The sequence below is a fragment of the Asparagus officinalis genome, unplaced genomic scaffold, assembly GCF_001876935.1.
Source record: "Asparagus officinalis unplaced genomic scaffold, Aspof.V1 AsparagusV1_Un273, whole genome shotgun sequence".
Lineage (NCBI taxonomy): Eukaryota > Viridiplantae > Streptophyta > Magnoliopsida > Asparagales > Asparagaceae > Asparagus > Asparagus officinalis.
Window position 1 is genome coordinate 39,462 of NW_017972538.1, and position 22,863 is coordinate 62,324.

Sequence of the window (22,863 nt, forward strand, 5' to 3'; positions counted from 1 at the left end):
GCATGATCGGGTTATCCTTAAGAATATTACATGTAAAAATTCTCCAGGAACTTCCCGTCAAGAGTGGGAATAGTTTAGACTCATATACCTATTGGAGTATCAGGGAGCAGTTTAACCTCATATACCGGTTGGAGGATTGAGAAGCAGTTTATACTCATATACTCTTCGGAGTGTTGCCGTTCTCATTTGGCTTATCCCAGCGTTATGACGCCGGCTTCAACCAAGGTTTGGATGCTATTCTTTAAAGTAAAGCAAACCTTGGTGGGATGAAGGATCCTCCTGTGGTACGCGCAGTACTTCGGATATGTAGTATTGTCAGCTTCCTCCTGATTTATGATGGGTGGCAGCTTGATCTTGTTGTTTTCGAGAAGGGTCTCGAAGATGGCTGGAACGTCTTCGTCCTTGAATGAGTACTCTTTTTGGAGCCTCGGATTCAAACTATTCTGCTGTCTTAGGGACTGCTGTTGCGACGTCTGATTAACGTCAACAACTGTTGTAGGTGTCTTCCCTTCATTATGGGAAACGAGACCCGGATTCAGAGGGTTAGTAATCGGTTGGCATCTTTCAACCTTCCTCCTTCTAAGGAATCGTTCGGCCTGCTCTCCGCGCGCCTTCAACTCTCTCCAGGTATTGAGTGGCTCCACTCCCATAACGTCCAAGATGTTAATGGACAAGTTGTTATGACAGGTTTGCAAAACGAATTCCTCCGTGATGGGATCCTTGCAGTTTATTGCCTGATTGCGGAAGCGTTTGATGAAGGTATCCACCGACTCTCCGTCTTTTTGTTTCTCATCGAAGAGTGTCCTTATCGACACTTCGGCGTCATCATCGAAGAAATGAGCGAGGAACATGCTTTCTAGGTCCTCCCAGCTGTTGATGCTTCCGGGCTTGAGGCGGCGGTACCAATCGAAGGTGGGCCCGCGAAGGGTGCTAACAAATGACCGGACCATCAGAGGCTCGTTGCCAGATATCACTCCCAAATGGGACTTGAAATAGATCAGGTGCTGAGTGGGGGAACCCTTCCCGTCGAATGACGTGAAGTTGATTAGGTTGAACTTCACCGGATACGGGATCGATTCCCATTCTCTTGGGTAAGAACATGGGATCCCGATCTTCTTCACCTCTCAAGCAGACATCAAAGCGTCGATTTTGCTCTCGAGATCTTTCATCTTTTCGTCCTCATCTATACCCTGTTTTGGGCAATTTCCGAGAGGAATAATGCGGCCACCCCCAGTGTTATTATCTTTGGCGAAACCACCCCCAGCGTTGTTATCTGTAGGGTGTGCATTTGAACCACACCCAGTATTTTTTGGAGGCGCGTCGGCTATGATGATTTCGTCCACTTCTGGATCGCTGTCGATTGCGGCGTTCTGGGTGCGACGGCTGGACTCACCTAGCTGATTCGACAAAGCTTGAATTTGTTGGTCGTGCATTTGTCTCATCTCCCGCATAGCCATTTCCATTTCGATTTTGAATGCTTCTTTCTGCTTGGCTAGAGCATCCTCCATGATTTTGGCTATTTTCTCGGTGTTGATCATGAACACTTCCCGAGCTTGTCCTATGCTAGACGTTGTATCGTCAGAGGCGATTGCGGAATAAGAATCCGAGAGTTCGTCATCGGAATGGATTCCTTCACGGACGCCCTGGTAATCATCATGTCCATCGGTTTCTAGCTGAAGCTGAGATATTCGTTGGGTTATTCCCGAACTGACTCTTCTTCCTGGAGAGAAATTAAGGTTGGAACCACTTGAAACAATCGGAGATTTTCCCTTATTGACCATGTTGATGGTAACTTCTGGGAATTCATCATCTCGAACAACCGGTCCTCTTTGGTGGAAACGCCTTGATCTGGGCTTCGTCGTTCCATCGAAGATCCTCTCGAATACCGAGACCCTCTGCGGAGCGATCTTGGGGCAGCTACACGTTGATAATACTGCCCTGATAAATTTGATACACGGACAGTGAGAGTCCGCTTCCCGGGTACTTCTCTTTCGAGATTTATTCGTACTCCCAGCCCGATAGTACAACTCATCGACGTTGCGGTCGGAGTAATCTATCGGCTGCGTACATGAATTCTCAGGTATAACGCATTTGTCTGTCTGACGTGTTTTCCTCTGAGTAAACATTGCCTTGTTGGCATCTACAGGAGTCACACGCTTGGAATCACACCTTTGTGAGGGTGAAACCTTAACGGGCTCCTGGTTTTTTGCATGCACCGCCAAGCGGGCCGTTGTAGAAATTAATTTATTAGGAGATCGCATATGACCCCCAGTTCGGATGTTTGCTCGAAGCTCCTTCAACGGTCTCAAGCTTTCCTTAACATGCGCTTTTCCTCGATTCTCGGGTAGAGAACCGATGCGATCCTTCAATGGGACTCTAGCTTTGGGGAAACCCACGTTGTCATAGAGCTTCACCGGAAGTGCGGGAGCAGGGTCTGGAGTTGACGAAGGCCGGAGAGCATCGTCGCCTGCTTTTGCCTTAGGCGCTGATTTGGCTTTTGGCACCCAAACTTGTTTCGATCTCGGTGACCTCTTAACTGCCTCTTCCTTTTGCATTTCCTGTGCTTTTCGCACAAGAATCTTCATCTGCGCTAACAGTGCGCGGCGCTTATGGATGCATTCCTCAAGAGTTGAACGGGTTCGTTTGACACGAACCCATTCATTAGTAGGTGGTTGGGAGGAGGTTCCCAAAGCTTGTTGCTGGAATACTTTGCGTCTTCTGCGTTTCAGATCCGCATCATAGCAGATCCCGTCAACAGGCTCCAAAGCCTTGGCAAATTGACGCGCGAGATGTTGACGGCGCCTTTGACGAGCCCTCTTCGTCAACACTGGTGCACATTCAACGGGCAACTCCTTTACTTTCGAGGAGTTGTCACGAACGTTGGATCTGGTTTCTTTGGAAGCCGGCGGATCGTTGCGAGGTGTAACTATAGCAGCGACGGCGGAGAGATCGTCTTCTTGGGTCTTCAGATCTGAAGACCAGCGGATCTTCCTGGAGGAGGAGGCCTTCCTGCACCTGCAAGGAGAGGCAGATCTGGAGGAGGAGGAGGAGACGTACTCCTCGAACTTCTGCTACAAATGCAGAGATCGTTTATCGGTCTTCTGCTTGCGTGGGATCTTTGCCTGTGCCGGGGTTTATCCGTGGACCACCGTCGATCAGATCTGATTGTTGAAAAATTGGGCAGAGCTTCGTCTATCCGCGAAGGGATCGAGAAACCGTAGCTCTTATCTCGGCGAAGCGAGATAATCACTCTTCTTAAGATTACCACAACGCGATAATCCTAAGGAACGGATCCGAGAAACTGTAGATCTGACGAATCTCTCTCTCTTTTACGTTGAAGAACTCGATCCGATCTCTCCTCCTCCTCTCTGAAATTCGTGCACCTTCAGTCTTCAATCCGGCAGGGTTTCGCCTAATCTCCAAAATTCCAGATCTCCAAAAAATGAGGGTCTGAGGCTTGTATTTATAGGCTTGAGGGGTTCCGGGCGGTTAAAATCACACAAAGGCCCAATTCTGCGTTGGAGACACCCTTGGGTGTCTCGGCCTAGGGTGTCTCGGCCAAAGCCGAGACACCCAAGGGTGTCTTGGCCTTAGCCGAGACACCTTAGGGTGTCTCGTTGGTCCGAGACACTCCGTTATAGTATATTTTCCCGTTTCCGTCGTAAATTCTTCGTCCGAACACGGATTTGAGTGATTCGAAGTACGTTGGAAAGCCGACAATGAGTACTATCAGTTCCGGTGGTCGGATCATCTGTAGAATGAATGAGACACGAAGGGCATTATTCCTTTTGTAAACATCACGGGGTTCCCAATTAGCCCGTACCTCTGTTATTCCGAAATTCTGTTAGTTCACGTAGTTCGTCGATTCACTTCAATCGTTCACCGACATCAATCGAACTTCTGTGAATCGGATAGCGACGTTTATCGTCGTTCCTTAACACTGAGCTGTTCGTGGAGATCTATAGGCAATTTTCGATGCCTACACCTAGTTCTAGCTTGTATACAGCCAGTTCTAGCCCACACCTTACTAGATCTAAACCCAGCCCGTGTTTTTTACATGCACACTTGTTCATTCATGCTTCTACATTAGTTCTAACTTCTATTATCCTAGTTCTAGCTTGTATATAGCTAGTTCTAGCACATACCTTGCTAGTTTTAAACCCAGCCCACGTTTTTACATGCACACTTGTTAATTCTAGCTTCTAACTTAGTTCTAGCTTCTATTACCCTAGTTCTAGCTTGTATACAGTCAGTTCTAGCCCACACCTTGCTAGTTCTAAACCCAGCCTTCGTAGTTTACCTTCACACTTGTTAATTCTTGCTTCTTCGTTAGTTCTAGCTTCTATTACCCTAGTTCTAGCTTGTATACAGCCAGTTCTAGCCCACACCTTGCTAGTTCTAAACCCATGCCGCGTTTTTTACATGCATACTTATTAATTCTAGCTTCTACCTTAGTTCTAGCTGCTATTACCCTACTTCTAGCTTGTATACAGTCAGTTCTAGCCTACACCTTGCTAGTTCTAAACCCAGCCCGTGTTTTTTACATGCACACTTGTTAATTCAAGCTTCTACCTTAGTTCTAGCTTCTATTACCCTAGTTTTAGCTTGTATACAGCCATTTCTAGCCCACACCTTGCTAGTTCTAAATCCAGCCTACTTTTTTCACATGCACACTTCTTAATTCTAGCTTCTACCTTAGTTCTCACTTCTATTACCCTAGTTCTAGCTTGTATACAGCCAGTTCTAGCCTACACCTTACTAGTTCTAAACCCAACTTTCGTATTTTACCTTCACACTTGTTAATTCTTGCTTCTATGTTAGTTCTAGCTTCTATTACCCTAGTTCTAGCTTATATACAGCAAGTTCTAGCCCACTCCTTGCTAGTTCTAAACACATCCTTCGTATTTTACCTTCACACTTGTTAATTCTTGCTTCTACATAAGTTCTAACTTCTATTACCCTAGTTCTAGCTTGTATACAGTCAATTCTAGCCCACACCTTGCTAGTTCTAAACCCATCCCGCGTTTTTACATGCACACTTGTTAATTTTAGCTTCTATCTTAGTTCTAGCTTCTATTACCCCAGTTCTAGCTTGTATACAGCCAGTTCTAACCCACACCTTACTAGTTCTAAACCTAGCCCGTGTTTTTTACATGCACACTTGTTAATTCTAGCTTCTACTTTAGTTCTAGGTTCTATTACCCTAGTTCTAGCTTGTATACAGCCAGTTCTATCCCACACCTTACTAGTTCTAAATCCAACCCGCGTTTTTACATGTACACTTGTTAATTCAAGCTTCTACCTTAGTTCTAGCTTCTATTATCCTAGTTCTAGCTTATATACAATCAGTTCTAGCCCACACCTTGCTAGTTCTAAACCCAGCCTTTGTATTTTACCTTCACACTTATTAATTCTTGCTCTAAGTTAGTTCTAGCTTCTATTACCCTAGTTCTAGCTTGTATACAGCCAGTTCTAACCCACACCTTACTAGTTCTAAACCCAGCCCACGTTTTTTACATGCACAGTTGTTAATTCTACCTTCTACCTTAGTTCTAGCTTCTATTACATTAGTTCTAGCTTATATACAACCAGTTCTAGCTTGTCTACAAGCTAGAACTAGGATAATAGAAACTAGAACTAACGTAGAAGCAAGAATTAACAAGTGTGAAGCTAAAATACGAAGGCTGGGTTTAGAACTAGCAAGGTGTGGGGCTTGAATTGGCTGTATGATACGGCATAAACATGTACCAAAAAGGTTGTAAGTGTACAACCGTGTCAAGTTATAGTATAAAGATATCGATCCCACGAGGAAGGTGTTTTTGTAGGAAAAAATATAAAATCGGTTCTTATGTTGTGTGCGTGACAATTAGGAGTGATGAGTGAATGTGATTGTGAAGAGATTGAGAGAGTGAAAATGGTGTGTAAATAGGCGAAAAATGTCAGTGAGAGTGGATGTGACAAAGAATGAATGTGATTAATAAGGCAAGAAGGAAAAATCAAGTAAAAATCAAGAATAAAAAATAAAATTCAAGAATAAAAGAAAATGTAAGAAATTAAAGATGGTGGGTTCAATTATAGATATGGATAATCTAAAATTAAACCCATTTCTTAGAAAAGGGTGATTCCCTAGAGGGTTCTAGCCTAATGGCAAATCAAACAAAATAAAAATAAACAAAAAGAAAAACTAAACCCAAGAAGGTTCTAGCCTCAAGGTGAATAGTGTAAGAAATTAAAATCTAACTATAAAATAAATTACAAAATCTAAACTATAAAATAAATTATAAGAATTAAATACAAGAAAATAAATCTACTCTATAAGCATGAAATAAATCTAATCTATAAGTATGAAATAAATTTAAGGCAAGAGGGTTCTAGCCTCTTGGCTATTTAACAAGAAAATAAAATCTAATTATAAGCATAGAAATAAATCTAAACTAATAAGTAAATAAAAAGAAATAAAAGAGAAAAAGAAAAGAAATGCAAACCTCTAAATAATTCTTCATCTCCATCTTTATCATCCAACAAAGAGAAGAAATATCTAAAGTGGTGAAAAATTATTATTATTAATTATAATAAAAAGTTACAAATTTGGAAGGCCTTCTCAATTAAGAGTAGTCCTCCTCTCCAAAAGGAGTTACAAAAATTTTCACACCTCTAACCCCTCACTCTCTACCCCTATTTATAGTAAACATCAATAAATATGAGACCTTGGATTAAAATCTTATCCAAAACCATCAAAAATCAGCCCTTAATTCGTAACAGAATTGTTAGTATCGATGCCAGCATCGATACTGGCATCGATGCCGGCATCGATGCTGCTATCGATGCTCTATCAAAATTTTGCTTTCACGGATGGCTTCATTTCATCGAGATAGGCGATTTTCATATATTATATGTTAAATTCCGCCTTCTGGATTGAGAGATATCGTCGTTTCTTTACGGCCAACCATCTTGAATACATTTTTTTTCATATTTGATTTTTTTATTTTCTCCGGCTTCTACAAGCTACTCGGCTTGATTCTGGGCTTAGGCTTTTTGGCTCTTGCTTCTGTTCTTCATTTAATTCATTGGTTTTTGTCGAGAGATGGGATTTTGAGCTTTATTCTTCATTAACCTGCAATTAAAGATAAAAACAATTATTAGTGGTATATTTATTTATATAAAATAGATAATGAGAGTATAAAATTGTAATAAAATGTAATTATCATTGTATAAAAGCTAGAACTAGAGTAATAGAAGCTAGAACTAAGATTGAAGCTAGAATTAACAAGTGTGCATGTAAAAAACGCGGGCTGGGTTTAGAACTAGCAAGGTGTGGGCTAGAACTGGCTGTATACAAGCTAGAACTAGGGTAATAGAAGTTAGAACTAACATAGAAGCATGAATTAACAAGTGTGAAGGTAAAAAACACGGGCTGGGTTTAGAACTAGTAAGATATGGGCTAGAACTGGCTGTATACAAGCTAGAACTAGGGTAATAGAAGCTAGAACTAACATAGAAGCATGAATTAACAAGTGTGAAGGTAAAAAACACGAGCTGGGTTTAGAACTAGCAACGTATAGTCTAGAACTGGCTGTATACAAGCTAAAACTAGGGTAATAGAAGCTAGAACTAAGGTAAAGCAAAAATAACAAGTAGCGGTTAGAACTAACTTAGTAGCCAGAATTAACAATTATAGTAGCTAGAACTAACTCGAGAGCTACTAGAACTACCACGATAGCATCTATAAATAACATATCATTAGGTATAACTATTATCAAATATAATTAACAACGATTTATAAAAACATGACTGTATCCTCATTTATAACAACGATTTATAACTACCGTCCCAGCTTACAACGATTTTTGGTAATTAAATATTTTTTCAGCCTATTTTGCTAATTAAGTTTTAAAAATGGTCTATTTTAAAAATTTGTTCGAAATTAAAATACAAAAAGATTGCGCACATTAGGTTTATTGCAAATTCAGCTTCCTCCAAAAAGGCGTGTATGTCTCGTGAAAGTGAAAAAATAGGGACAACTTTTGACTATTTTTTAAAATTAAATCGTTCATTTATTTGTAGCTGGTCAAACATTTTTTTTCTTTTCTTCTTCTAGCTAATGGATTAATGCTATGTGCGTCTCGGCCTGGTGACTAAAAAAACATCCAGGGTGATGAGCTAGAGAAAGCTCTTAGTTTTAGAGAGAGGAGAGAGAGAGAGAGAGAGAGAGAGAGAGAGAGATGAGAGAGAGTGGAGATGAGAGAGAGAGGATATGACTGCTGGGTCTGAGGGATTGAGGAGAGAGGATAAGGATAATTTGGAGATTTTATCGTAGCTAGCATGTAATAATTAATAAAAAAGGGCTGCAGTACAAAGTGTCACACATCAAGGGGCTGATTCACATAAGAAAAACTATAAGGGGCCTCGTCACATGAAGTTTCTGCTTTTGGGTTCTGTACACATTTTTCCCTTTTATTTATATAAGTATGTATTAGTATATATTTACATATTACTATATTAGTATATAGCTATATATTATATGTAAGTATATATAAGTATATATTATGACCATATCATACTATAATTATATATAATATACATTAGAAATATATATGTAAGTATATATAAGTACACATTAATGACAATATACACTTAAAAACATATATATGTACTACATTAATGACAATACCACACTATAATTATACATAAAAAATATAAAATATAGTCCACATAGGAGACTAAACCAATTTTTCTTAAGGACAAATTTTCAAAACCACCCCTTTTAGGATTTTATTTGCAAAAACCGACCCCTTTTGAAAATAATTACAAAACTGACATGTTTTCAGCCCAGCGCTGAAAACAGGTCGGTTTTTGTAAAGAGTTCTCCGAAACATCACGGGAGTTCAACTCCCGTGAAGTTTATCGAGAAATTAAACTTCACGGGAGTTGAACTCCCGTGAAGTTTAATTTCTGCTTAAAACTCCACGGGAGTTCAACTCCCGTGGAGTTACAGTCAAACATTCCCAGAGAACCGATCTCTCGGTTCTCTGGGAAATTGGGACTGCAACTTCATGGGAGTTCAACTCCCGTGAAGTTGCAGGTCATCCAGAATGCACAGCCTGTTGTGCATGTTTTGTATATGTACCTGTTAACTCATATATATGCCAATTTATTTACAAACAACAATATATACATGATTCAACCATGAATTATAACTCATATATATGCCAATTTATTTGCAAACAACAATATATACATGATTCAACCATGAATTAAACACACACGATTATGTATATGAACAATAATTTACCTTCAAAAGTTTAGTATTTGAAAATTCAGGAAAGTTACAAATTTTAACAAAATAAGTTCAAATACAACCCAATATAGCTCCCCTCCTTCCTCTCCCTCTCTTCCCCCTCCCCCTCGCTCTTCCCCGCCCCCTGGGTTCCTGCTAATGAGCCACAACTATCTGAGTATCCGGCTGTGTATGAAGCTGTGAAGTGCCGGCTCCATCGGCATGCGAAGTGCCGGCTCCATCGGTATGCGAAGTGCCGGCGTCATCGGCATGCGAAGTGCCGGCGTCATCGGCATGCGAAGTGCCGGCGTCATCGGCATGCGCTTACGTAATCTCTCTCGTTCATCCCACTAGGGATGTAACTATCTGTCGGTGGGCGTGGCATGTGTCCAACTAAGGGCTATGGGTCACGCGTGATCCATCTACGTGTGATACCCCAATACCAATGCATATACGCGATATAGTCAATAGCTGTGGGCCTCGTATCCTGTATGCAATCCCACCTGTGAACCCACCTATCTATGTAGGCCACACGGACTACGGCCCAGTTAGTCCGGTGCGATGTAGGACGCCGCCGACGATTGATCTGCTCGACAGGATCTGGAATATGTTGAGAGAGTGTAAACTGCCGTAGCACACAGTCCGGTACATGCATCTCTACGATCTCCCAACAGATCAATGGAACTCTGGCTCTCCACAAGTCGGGACTATCTCGGCAGATAGGTGCAAGAGAATGCATATCGAGCTCCGGCGGTGTATAGGGTCTCTACTTGAACTGAAATAAAATAAAACATTTATCAGTATCATACAGAAAAACTATAATATTCATACTTTTTGAGTTTTATATTTACCTGTTCGTGCTGGAGGCCATCAAGCTCATTTCGGTAAAACTGACGGTGACGTGTCGCTGATCTGTACTGAGCGTATCGTACATTATACCTATATGCAGAATAGCGGATATATAAGTACAAATATTCAGGTTACGAATGAAATATGTGTGTGTACAATTATACCTGTATGCCAACGGATACTGCCCCTCTAAGTCACGGTGCATAAGTAAAGTGGGTCGTCCAATATGAATGTGCTCCCATGACCAAATCTGTATCAACGTACAGCATCCCTTGAATTCTTTATTCTGCATCAGAGATATGTTAGACCCTAGAGGGGGGGTGATTAGGGTCTTATGCTAATCTAATCCGATTAAATGCCAACTAAAATTAATTAACGAGTTATCCTAGCAAGTATGAAATGCAATAATATATATGAGCTAGGATAAGCAATATACAATATGATATATCCTAGCAAAGAGATATATAGCAAAATATATATGCAAGGATATATAAACAACACAAGGGTAAATAATCTAAACAAGATAGTGGATGAAATAAATGAGTAATGCACAATTGGCGATATAAGATAAATGCAAAAACAAATACGCCAAAGACAAACTCAAACAAGCAATATGATCACGGAGTTCGGACCTTCCGTCCTACGTCTCCGCTCCCCACTCCCGGGGAGAAATCCACTATCATAACCAGGTTTTCTACGCTCACCCGAATAACGTTTACACCTCACAGTGTCGGTTTTTAATGCTGACCGAACAACATTCACTCCTCACACTCGGTTTTCTAGTTCACCGAAAACTTCACTACATACTCGGTTTCTAGCTCACCGAAAACCTTACAACACTCACAATGTAACAAATATAAATTTGTTCTCTATAATAGATGAGAACACAATGAAGCACAACTCAATGTTACAATCTCTCACAACCCTAATATACTATGTATGCAAATACAATAAGCTCATATGGGTGTGTGTAACAATGAGATTAAAATCAAATCTAAACTCAATATAAAAACTAGCTTTAAAGAAAGATAATCAAATAACTAAGCAAATGTAAAAATAGATAAGAGTTTAGAAAACTTCTCAATAGATCAAGAGGTGGAGGGAGAATAGTTGGAAGCTCAAACTTCAATAGATGATCTCCTCAAGCTTGTGGAATTTTCTTCACAAACAAACTCTTGAAACAAACTTAAAAACCCTTTAACAAACTTGTAAAATTCTTTTTAAAACTCTCTTAAACATCCATAAGAAACAATAAAAGTTGAGGGCTTTTTATAGCCTCTTAAACCAGCCACAAACCCCCAAAAACCGAAAATATCAAAAACTAGCCGTTACTAGCCGTTATAGGCTGAAAAGACCAAAATACCCCAAATTCCAGCATTCAGGAAATTTGCGTATCTAACTTTATAAAATCAATTAAAAATAGTAAATCAATTCCAAAAATCATGAAATTTTGTGGTAATGTTCTAAACATGTATATGAACATTTTAGAGAAAGAATTTATGAAAAATAATTTTTTATTTGAGATAAATAAATGTTTGAATACAGATATACAGTTTCTAAAAATCTGCTGACATACACGATTTTGTAAAATCAATTGGGCACAGTAAATCAACTCCAAAAATAGTAAAATTTTGAGAAAAGTTTATAAACATGTAGATAAACATGTCAAAGAAAGAATTTATTGAATACCACTTCCTATTTATAAAAAAATCATCTGTTTTATAAAACATGCACGAACATGTGCACGAACAAAAACATGATTTTGTAAATTCCATTAAACATAACAAATCAATTCCAAACTTGATGAAACTTTGCAAAATATTTATAAACATGAAAACAAACATGTTAGAAAAAAGAATTTCTCAAATTGAATTTCTATTTGTGAAAACTCATGTATTTTGCAAGTGTGTCCAAAGCATAAAAACTCAAAACCATGCATGTATATATATAACTATATATATACATAGAAACCAAATACGTGTGTGTGTATATGATATTGAGCTTAAGGTACTTAACACACATAATATAAAATCTAAACTAGATTACCCAAGCTTGATCTTGATCTTCATTGTAGCTCAACTTGGTACACATGCGGATGAAGCTTGAACTTGATCTTTAACTTTGAATTGCAAGGCTTCACCGACATTCCGCCAACCTCCTTTGGATATCATCGTTAAAGCTCTATTCCATCCATCCTCCAACATATTGTTTGCCTAGAATAAATATAAAACACAAACACTAGACAAATAATATTAGATGTAAATTGTTTGTAAATCATCATCAAAACAAGAAGGCCAACAAGATACTCTACTCAATTCTCGATACAAATATGCCAACACCGCACTGCCCCACGATAGTGCGCCGCATACACAAAAATCCTCCAGCAGTGGCAGCCATCGTGCATGTACGAGAGAGTCTTGCTCACATCAGGAAATAGTACGCACCCTATCATGTGCAATATGTATGCACGAGCATGAAACTGGAGCGTCTCAATAGAGGCATCCTCTGGTATATCGCTCTAAAATGTCTGACGAAGCCAAGATAGCTTCATCGCACCACTCCTCAAGTCGGGAACCTGTCCAAGAAGCCGGGCACATACCCCCGGCCAACTATGATCATCGGTGCCCGTAACTACCGGTCCATCGATCCGGAGCCCAAGTATGACGGCCACGTCCTGTAAAGTGATGGTGCACTTCCCTATATGCATGTGAAAGCTGTTGGTCTCTGGCCTCCACCTCTCAATCAAAGCAGTGATAAGCGGCCAATCAAGCCTGATATAACGAATCGTCGAACACGGTCGAAAACCGGCCTGAGCGATCAGTAGTAGTACCCTCTCATCCTTAATGACCCAAGCCGAATGACTCTGGGAATGCTCGATCATTGTGAACTCTGGTACGGGCTGCACATAAAACGAGAATCAGTTATAAGCATATTCATAAAAAAATTACATTAATCGAAGAAATATATATCTAATTTATTCGTATTACCTCTCCCGAACCAATATGGTCTGAACAATGACTCGCCTGAAGGTACAAAACGTCGGGATTTTCCGGTCCCGGATCCATAATGAATAGACCTGTGATTAAAATATGAGCATATATACAGAGTGCAATGAACACAGTATCATACATAACATATTACAAATAACGAGTATCATACGCTTCAAAGATAACAAATACGAATGACATACATGATCTGACATAGTGCAAAACGCTACATAATACAAATGCATGGGTGAAATGAACGCAGTATCATACAGAACATATTACAAATAACAAGTATCATACGCTTCAAAGATAACAAATACGAATGACATAGTGCAAAATGCTACATAATACAAATCAACGCCTAATACTAACTGGACACCTATTTTTGTTGTGACCCGGTTGATTACATCTACTGCACTTATTTCTCCTCCTAGCTCCTTCACGTCCGTCATTCATACTATTTCTAATACGCACGGAACGAGGGCGCCCCGCCGATCTTTTATACAATGGAGGTAATATCCGTGGCCCATCTTGTGTCCAATGTCGACTATCGTATGGTGGACGAAAACACTCTTTGTAGGTTTGTTGATAGTTGTATGCAGAATACCAAGCGTCGACAAATTCATAATGTGAAATGCGAGCACCACCCTGTAGGTCGGAGCAAGCTGCTACAACATGTGAACAAGGAATCAATTGTAGTTGCGGTACATTGCAAGTGCACGTACAAGTGTGATCCACCAACATATTGACTTTGTAAGAGCGATTTTCTCTATGGGTTATTCCCTCGAGCACCTCCCATTCATTAAAACTGTATCGTACAACCTGAAAGGACCGAGCTTGTACAATCCGAGCCGCTAGCATTTCATCAACCTTCGGTGTTAGCTCTGAGCGGATATTTTCACCAAGTTCTCGATGTCGAACAAAGAATTTATTAAGTCTGTAAAAAGTTTTAGCAACTAGTGTCTGTATTGGCATGTCGCATGCTCCCCTGAGCACGCCATTGAAGCTCTCAGACGTGTTCGTAGTCATCATACAGAACCGTCGACCGCCATCCTCACATAAAGCCCACTTATCAACATTGTTTGGACCCAAACTAGTTTCGATCCAATCATGTGCAGCTCGTGAAATGAACTTGATCCTCTCTCGTATTTGTTCATAAACATATTTTTCTGTTGCACAACCGGCTTGCCAAAGTAAGTCTTGAACCTGAGCGTTTCCATACTTCTTCTTGAAGTTGTCTCTAATATGTCGCAAGCAATAGCGATGTGCATGTGGTGGCGGGAAATGTCGTTGGAGTGCTCTTGGAATTCCTTTCATCCTATCGGATATGAATGTAATCGGCCGCGTCCCCACACTAGGGATATGATATCTAATGCATGCAAAAAACCAAGCCCAATTCTCTGTGTTTTCAACATCAACCACTACGAATGCTAAAGGAAACAACCCGCCATCCGCGTCAACACCGGTTGCAACAAGCAAAACACCTTTGTATTTACCATATAAGTGAGTTCCATCAATGCTAAGAAGAGGACGGCAATATCGAAACCCCTCAATACAGGGCCCAAATGCCCAAAATACACCGGTGAACCGCCGTTCTCCGCCATCAACGGGGTCCGAAGATACTTCGTAGACAATCCCCAGATTTTCTCTTTTGAGTGCTTCAAGATAATGAGGTAAGATCTCATACGAATTATCCCAATCCTCGAATATTTTTATCATCGCCTTCCTCCTAGCATTCCAACACTTGTGATATGATACATCCAAGTTGGTGGCTTTATGCACTAAAAGACGGATATCTTTCGGCCTTAGATCAAGATCCTCCCTCAGATGCGGTAAAATCAATCGATATATAAAAGAAGAGGACGCATTCTTGTTATTCATCTCTAATCGAGGATTGCTACAAGTGTGGAGTCCATTGTATGCCGTGATTTTGAATTGCCCACCTACTCTTGCACCCGAGCGTGAATTAAGCTTCCACGGACACCTCGCATTGCCGTCGTGGTGTCCACTATTATCTTCGACATCGTCATCTTTGCGATAGAAACAAACCACATTATAGCTTGTAGTATTATTTTTGGTTGGCCTGAACTTCACATTTTTTGCAATGGAATACGTGTGAATAGCATGGATCAATTTCTCCTTACTCTCGTAAAGATCTCCCTTCATGAATGAGAAGTCCTTGGCATGTGTATCAACACCACTATTAGTGCCAATAGGAACACTTTCCATCGCGGAGTTATCAATCCATTCATCTCCTTGAAGTTCATCGGGCGGCGGATCCTCTAAGCCGACATACTCATTATTAACATAACATCCGTCGATGTGTTGGTTTTCCTGTCATCACGATCCTATCAAGGTCATGCTATTAATTTGTAATCCCTCCTCTTCATCATCATTCTCGGATTCAACACTTGCATTATCTTCTTGAATTCCCGTGTTAGTATCGAAAGCATTCGAAGTGCCCACGAATGAAGGACCGCTCATGTATTGTGATTGTGTCCAACATTCATCTTGTTGAGGAGATAAAAAGCCTACAGAATCAACTTCAGCATCCTCCAACATGCAGGAATACATTCCTTCGTAGTTCAACGATTTGCCCAAATCTCTATGATGTTTTTCAATGAACAATTCGACCGAACGCTTCTCGTCATGTAAGACATGAATGAGACCCATATCGTAGTCACTTGATATTTGAATGCCACTTGTTCTGTTCCCCACAATAGGATAATTGCAAACCACACTGAGGTGATACTCACGTGAGTTAGTTAATGTAAGTTTGTGTAATTCATTAACCAAATCATCGAAAGTACACAATTTTGTTATGAACAACGGTCTCGTCGTGCCTCCTTCATAAACGGGCATATTATTCTCGAGGTAATTAATCTTCCCATCATAAGAACAGAGAATTACAATTCGATCATTCATCGTTACCTCTGAAGAGTGAAAAATTCAATATCAATATTACACGAAAAGCCAAATAAATATTGATTGTTACTAATTTTTACATTTAGGTAGTAACTCTAATTTCCACATTAATTGATAATTTCACCTCTAAATACGCAAAATTATTTAATACGTCTTCACAAAATTCGTAAATAATTCACAATTAAATTCTAAAATCTAATTTATATCATACATATGCAAAAATCTAAAATCTAATTTTTCTTCACAAAATCTAAATAATTCACAATTAAATTCTAAACTCTAAATACAATAATTTTCGAAATTATTGATAATTTCCCCTCTAATTTCACAAAATTATTGATAAATTACACACTAATTCTTCACAAATTTCACAAAAATTATTGATAATTTCCCCATTGATAATTTTCCCTCTATTTTTCACATTTATTGATAATTTTCCCTCTAATTTTCACATTTATTGATAATTTCCCATCTACTTTTCACATTTCTTCATAAAATTCATAAACAATTCATAATTAAATTTTAAAATCTAGATTCTTACATGTAATCACAATCAAATAGTGGGAGTATAAAAAAATTAGAGAGTACAGCTTTTTTAGAAAGAATTTACCTGTTTTTTGGAAAAAAACTGACTGAGATCTGAACTGGAGCGGCGGTCGGAGGCGGTCGGAGGCGGCGGCGCCGGCGGCGGTCGGGATCTGGGGCACTGGCGGGGGTCGGAGGCTGGGGCGGCGGCGGTTGGAGGCTGGGGTGGCGACGGAACTGGGAAGCGGCGTTTGGGAACGAAGTTGAAATGTTAGGGTTTGTGGGCTGGGGTCGGGGGGGTCACGCGCGCTTAAATAGGTGGTAGCAAACTCCACGGGAGTTCAACTCCCGTGGAGTTGCAGTGCCAACAATTCCAGAGACTCGATCTCTGGCAAATTGTGACTGCAACTTCACGGGAGTTGAACTCCCGTGAAGTTGCAGTCACAATTTGCCAGAGACTCGATTCTCTGGAATTGCTGACTGTAACTCCACGGGAGTTCAACTCCCGTGGAGTTTTAAGCAGAAATTAAGCTTCACGGGAGTTGAACTCCCGTGAAGTTTAATTTCTCAATAAACTTCACGGGAGTTGAACTCCCGTGATGTTTCGGAGAACTCTTTACAAAAACCGACCTGTTTTCAGCGCTGGGCTAAAAACAGGTCGGTTTTTGTAATTATTTTCAAAAGGGGTCGGTTTTTGCAAATAAAAACAAAAAAAGGTTGGTTTTGAAAATTTGTCCTTTTTCTTAACGTTGACCCAAACTACTGCTCTTTTCATCTCTCCCGTGGAAACTAAACCAATTTAGTTAGTCCCATGGATTGGTACAAGATATCTCACTCGCACCTCAACCTTCACGGCCTCAACCTTCACATAGCCCACATAGGAGAAGGTAATTATTGATTTCAGTACATATTTTTTTCCCCTTAAACTTTTAGCTCTGTTGTTCTTTTTTCCTTCATATCTTCCCCTTGCATGCAGGTGAATTGGGTAATGTAGTGTTCCTCCATGGGTTTCCAGAGATTTGGTACTCATGGAGGCATCAAATGATGGCCGTGGCCGAGGCAGGATACCGAGCGATTGCGATGGATTTTCGCGGTTTCGGGCTCTCTGATGGGCCACAGGAGCTTGAGAAGGCTTCGTGGGATGATTTAATTGATGATCTAGTTGCTGTTCTTGATTCTCTTACCATTCCCAAGGTATCATTACTGGATTTCACTGAATATGTAGTTACCAATTTTATCTTCCAATTTATGATCGGATTGAAGTTGTAAAATTGAGCGACATCTGTTGGGATGTGATCATAAATTAGAGTCTACATTGGTATATTTTCTGCTTGTTAAGTTGCCACATCATAAAACCGCATCTCTCCTGGAGGGCCTAAGTTCAATTCTTGTGTGCGCCAAAGGCGCGATAAAAAAAAAGTTGTTTCAAAATTAGACATTCAAATCAGACAAGTGAAATTACTATTAGATCCATCAATTCCTTTAACATGTTTTAAATCAGTCGCTCCAGTTAAAGAGGTGCAGTAGCAACATGTATGAGTTTGGGAGACCTAATAGCTGAAGAATTACAGAGAAAACAGAATTACAGGAAAACAGGAAAACATATAGGAACCAGCAGACAGACTGGCGGTCGACCGCCAACGTGCACACAGTCCTACTGGGTTTCGGAGATGTCGACCGTGGATGACTGTAATGGTTTTTTTCTCGGGTTTTGGGGTTCGGTCGACCGTCACGGTCGACCGCGAGACCTGCGCGGTCGACCGCCAAAGCAGTTATGTCAGGGTTCAGTTTCCAGACCCGTTTTGTTTTGGATTTGTATAAATACCCTTTGGGTGTTTTTAGGGTATGCAAGCCAGGAGTTTTTGAGCAGATTGTGAGGGTTTTCTTTGGGCTTCTATTCTAGGAGCAATTGGAGAGATTAAGAGTGAGTTGTTGAGGGTTTTGGTGAGAGATTGTAACCCTAGTTTGTTCCTCTTGATTTCTAATAGTGAAAACTCTCCCCTCCTTGCCCCGTGGACATAGGCATCTTGCCGAACCACGTAAAACTGGTGTTTGATTGTTTGTGCTATTGATTTTGGTTGGTTCTTTATCTTTCTTGGCGATTGGTTTGGTTTCTCAGGGCACAACAATAGCAAATTTAATGATTGTAAGGGACTAATATCTACAAAAATTATTAATTTTAAAATACCAAAACTCTGGGGTATTTTAAGTAAAACAAACTGTAAAATTTTGTTCTTGATTGGAATAATGGAGTTAATCCCAACGATAAGTTCATAACTCCAACCCATTTTGTGCAAAAAATTGCTTCATTTCTTCTTTTATTCAAATTAGAAAGAGAAATCATTGCAATGCTATTAATGATCCACATAGCAAAACAAAATGTGAATACACCCAGGGTCTGCTCCGAAGGTTGAAGCCTTGAAGGTATAAGACTATATAACCAACTACCGATAAATTTGTTTTCTTATGCCTCTTTGTAGTCCCTGATAACAGCCTGTTCCTCTCATTACTCATGTTTGATTTTTACAACAAAGGCATTCATCGTTGGCAAGGATTTTGGAGCCAAACCCGCGTTTGATTTTGCGATCCAACACCCAGACCGAGTCTCAGGTATCATAACTGTGGGCGTGCCTTTTGCTCCCAAATCCTTCTCCACAGTCCGTGAACCTCCCAAAGGCTTCTACATAACAAGATGGAGGGTAACAAATTTCATCATCAGGAGAAAACTTGCGCCAATTTATTTTAATTTGTTCGTAGTTTGATTTCCCATGACTGTTTTTAGGAACCTGGACGAGCAGAAGCAGACTTTGCCCGTTTTGACACGAAAACAGTACTTCAAAACATCTACATTCTCTTCTCCGGTAGTGAGCTTCCGGTAGCTGGGGACGGTCACGAAATAATGGATCTTGTAGACCCTTTAACTCCTTTGCCCCAGTGGTTAAGTGAAAAAGATCTCCAAGTTTATACTGATTTATATGAGAAGTCTGGATTCGTGGCTCCTATGCAAATTCCATACAGGTGAGATAACTGACCTAGTTGACCTGCACCAAATAATTCTTACGAATTACTTCCAAAATAGCTCTTAGGTAGAAATGACTAACTTCCACTTCAAATTATTGTTAAACTTGCACCTCTTCTTTTAAGCATCAATTTACAAATTATCTCGTGTATATTCTGTGTATGTGCCTAGTATGGTAATTCAATGAGTTCGCAGTCAAATATTTTAACTGATTGATGATGCAGCAGTGCCAGTGAAACCCACCTTTCTCATTTCCCACCAAAGAAAAAATATTCTCTACTACTTTCCCCACAAACTTTTTCCCCTTTATTCCTGTTTTACAATGGGAAAATCAATTTTGGAATTGTAGAAATTGGAAGAAATGTAAAAAAGAAAAGAAAATAAAAGAAAAGATAAGCACTGTCATGTCATCTATCAGTCAACTGTTTGATTCACAGAACGGCTATGTTGGACCCGTAAATATAGTAGAAGCGTGATGATAGTTACATTGATGCTTAAGAGAGGAAGGTGGTAGTTCAGGACAAGGGAGTTAGTAACTTCTTCCTAATTCTAATGGAAACTCAAAGTCTTAAAGCTTCATCCCAGGTCATTTCATAACATGAAGGAAGTCGCCAACCCCAAAGTAGAAGCTCCTGCGTTGCTGATTATGGGAGAAAAGGACTACATTTTCAAATTTTCTGGCATGGATGAATATGTTAGAAATGGCGAGGTGAAAGAATTCGTTCCAGATTTGGAGATCGTATATATTCCTGAAGGAACTCATTTTGTTCAGGAGCAGTTCCCAGACCAAGTGAATCAGCTCATTATCAGATTCATTAATAACATTGTTTCAGGCAGAAAATTTTCTTCTGGAGTCTGAGATGTTTGGTTTTCTAAATGCTGTAATTTGAATGATGAAGCACAAAGCTTGCTCCTTTTTATCAAATGAGTGGATCGCGTGCTGAATTATATGTAATGTTTTCTGAACTTGACCTGAATAAAGCTTGCCTGAATCTTACCTGTATCAGATATGCACCTTCTCTATGAGAATCCTTTCTTGTTATCAGGGGCCTGGAGACGGCATAATCTTACCCATGTCTTTTCAAGAGATTTTCAAGAATAGTTCTACAAGGGGTTATTTACAGATAGTGGAGAGACCACCTGTAGTTCTATTCTTGCAGTTAAGACCAGGGATAAATTTTTTTTACTATGTTACCCTCAAACAAAGAGGTTCATTTTTTTTTTCTTTCTTTCTTTTTTTTTATTTGACAAATAGACCTCCCGAGGGAGAGTCAAAGAAAAAGTTCGCACAGGTGGTTACCTGCAATTAAGCGATAGTATGGGGTGTCTATCTGCAACTATAAAATTGTAGGGTGTCTATTCGCAATCAATTGTTCTACAAAATTGGGAATTACATTACCTAGTGCTGGAAGATGGGGGGAAAAATGCAGAAATTCCATTAGAATTACAGAAAACTCTGCACTATATTCCCTTAAAACTCTGCACCACTGGATGTAGAGTAAGACCAGTTAATCACTTTTGAATCATCCTATGTCCCATTCCGAGTCAATGTCGAAGTTTTAATTGTACAGATGCCATCAAACTGAAGATGAGAATATTACTATGACACCTGAGGACTAGTAAAATTTTCTTAAAATATTAAATTACTAAATTTCTGGTTGATCCAGAGGAAACTGAAGTGGCCAACAACAAGATGATCTATTTTATTTGAAGCAAAAATCACTCAGAACATCTCATTCAAAAAGCTATGCTTGTAATTGTGAAACTTCAACTATTGTGAAACCATTGTTGAAAAAGCTTTTGTTGTAATAAAACGTCCTATGTCCAATTCACCCTGGTTATGACATTACTCAAGCACAAATTCAATATTGCTGTTTTCCTTATGAAAGATAATGTGAAGCAATCACCTAAACAATTTGATAAATCTCATTAAAAAGGAAAATAATCTCAAGGCTTGTACTCAAACAGAATCAAGATATGCATGATCAATTTGACAATGGCTTCAATATATAAAGCATATATAAAGAACCATACGTAGACTGTTATTTTTTTGACTTGGAACATGAATTCAAAACCCACTAACCCTATTACTACTTCACACATCCCCATCACTATTCCACCAACCTCTCTCACTATTCTACCAACCCTTTTGAAGCTATAAATACCTTCAAAGATGAGAGGTAAATGTATTCAAAACAGAGAGAAGAAAGAGGGAGTTGAAGAGAAAAAAAAAAGAGAGTTTTCTTTGAGAGTGTTCTGTTCTTTGTGTGAGTTTGGAGAGATATTATAATGGTTTTGTTTTGTAATCTTCTCTTTGTGATTAGTGAATTTCTTTGTTCTTGTCCGTGGACGTAGGTCATACTCACTGAACCACGTTAAATCTTTGTGTGTTGTTTTCTGTCTTTAATGTGATTACATAATATTGTGTTATTATTCACTTTGTATAGACATCTTATGTGGCTGTGTAGCCCCCGCTACAACAAATTGGTATCAGAGCTCCAGTGTTATTCTTGTGGGCTTCAAGATGTCTTCTGTAAAATACAAGATGGAGAAATTCAACGGAGAAATAGCTTTAGTTTGTGGAGAGTCAAAATGAGGACTCTACTAATACAATTAGGATTGTTCAAAGTCTTGTCTGGGAAAGACAAGTTTCCGGAACCCATGCTAGATGATGAGAAAAAAGAGTTGGAGTTAATGGCGCATAGTGTCATACAGCTTTGTTTGGCCGATAAGGTCCTGCGAGAGTAATGAAGATACTGCTGCTGGCCTGTGGCTCAAGTTAGAGAGCTTGTACATGATGAAATCTCTAACGAACAAACTCTCCTTTAAGCAACGCCTCTTCACCCTTCACATGAAGGAAACTATGCGAATGAAAGACCACTTAGATAAACTTAACACTATTCTTATGGATTAAAAAAATATTGATATTAAAATTGATGAAGAATATCAAACCCTTATTTTATTATATTCATTACCGCCTTCCTATGAGAATTTTGTCAATAGTATGCTTTATGTTAAATATATACTTTCTTTAGAGGATGTCAAATCAGCCTTACGTTCAAAAGAATTAAGACAGAAAGTGCTTGTCGTTGGAGAAGAGGATCAAGCTGAAGGTTTGTTTGTCCTTGGTTGTCCTGAAAAAGGTGTTGGTAGTATAGAAAAATCTAGAAACATGTCTAGATCAAAGTCAAGGCCAAGAAAAAAAAACGATGAATGTCATTACTATCACAAGTTTGGACATATAAAACCTAATTGTCCAGCACTCAAAGCAAAGGATAATT

The 22,863-nt window shown here is 39.5% G+C and overlaps 3 protein-coding genes across 4 annotated transcripts; 1 reads left to right on the forward strand and 2 right to left on the reverse strand.

Moving 5' to 3' along the window:
* Positions 1-9,610: 9,610 nt before the first annotated feature.
* On the reverse strand, positions 9,611-10,422 carry LOC109827514 (protein MAIN-LIKE 2-like). The gene is made up of 3 exons (XM_020394528.1): positions 10,291-10,422; positions 10,129-10,216; positions 9,611-10,052 (listed from the first exon to the last, which is right to left on the reverse strand). Exons 1-3 carry the CDS (start codon positions 10,416-10,418, stop codon positions 10,044-10,046), a joined length of 225 nt encoding a protein of 74 aa, XP_020250117.1. The 5' UTR covers positions 10,419-10,422; the 3' UTR covers positions 9,611-10,043.
* A 2,222-nt stretch (positions 10,423-12,644) lies between these two features.
* On the reverse strand, positions 12,645-15,342 carry LOC109827508. Its single transcript, XM_020394518.1, has 3 exons — positions 13,521-15,342; positions 13,114-13,202; positions 12,645-13,025 (listed from the first exon to the last, which is right to left on the reverse strand). Exons 1-3 carry the CDS (start codon positions 15,340-15,342, stop codon positions 12,645-12,647), a joined length of 2,292 nt encoding a protein of 763 aa, XP_020250107.1.
* Positions 15,343-17,328: 1,986 nt separating this feature from the next.
* LOC109827513 (AB hydrolase superfamily protein YfhM-like) lies at positions 17,329-20,585 on the forward strand. 2 transcript variants are annotated; one of them, XM_020394526.1, is made up of 5 exons: positions 17,329-17,450; positions 17,540-17,757; positions 19,098-19,262; positions 19,346-19,581; positions 20,138-20,585. In XM_020394526.1, the coding sequence occupies exons 1-5, from the start codon at positions 17,375-17,377 to the stop codon at positions 20,439-20,441; spliced, it is 999 nt and encodes a 332-aa protein (XP_020250115.1). In that variant the 5' UTR covers positions 17,329-17,374; the 3' UTR covers positions 20,442-20,585. The 2 variants fall into 2 exon arrangements, with proteins under 2 accessions (XP_020250115.1, XP_020250116.1); XM_020394527.1 differs by having other exon boundaries at positions 17,331-17,450; positions 20,168-20,585.
* The last annotated feature ends 2,278 nt before the right edge of the window (positions 20,586-22,863 follow it).

Coding starts and splice junctions, on each gene's coding strand:
- LOC109827513 (XM_020394526.1), top strand. CDS start 17,375: ATGGATTGGTACAAGATATCTCACTCGCACCTCAACCTTCACGGCCTC. Junction 17,451..17,539: donor CATAGCCCACATAGGAGAAG/GTAATTATTGAT, acceptor CCTTGCATGCAG/GTGAATTGGGTAATGTAGTG. Junction 19,582..20,137: donor CCTATGCAAATTCCATACAG/GTGAGATAACTG, acceptor CTAATTCTAATG/GAAACTCAAAGTCTTAAAGC.
- LOC109827508 (XM_020394518.1), bottom strand. CDS start 15,342: ATGGAAAGTGTTCCTATTGGCACTAATAGTGGTGTTGATACACATGCC. Junction 13,203..13,520: donor GAGAAATAAGTGCAGTAGAT/GTAATCAACCGG, acceptor TTTTAATCACAG/GTCTATTCATTATGGATCCG. Junction 13,026..13,113: donor ACCATATTGGTTCGGGAGAG/GTAATACGAATA, acceptor TTTTATGTGCAG/CCCGTACCAGAGTTCACAAT.
- LOC109827514 (XM_020394528.1), bottom strand. CDS start 10,418: ATGCAGAATAAAGAATTCAAGGGATGCTGTACGTTGATACAGATTTGG. Junction 10,217..10,290: donor CAGTATCCGTTGGCATACAG/GTATAATTGTAC, acceptor TTCTGCATATAG/GTATAATGTACGATACGCTC.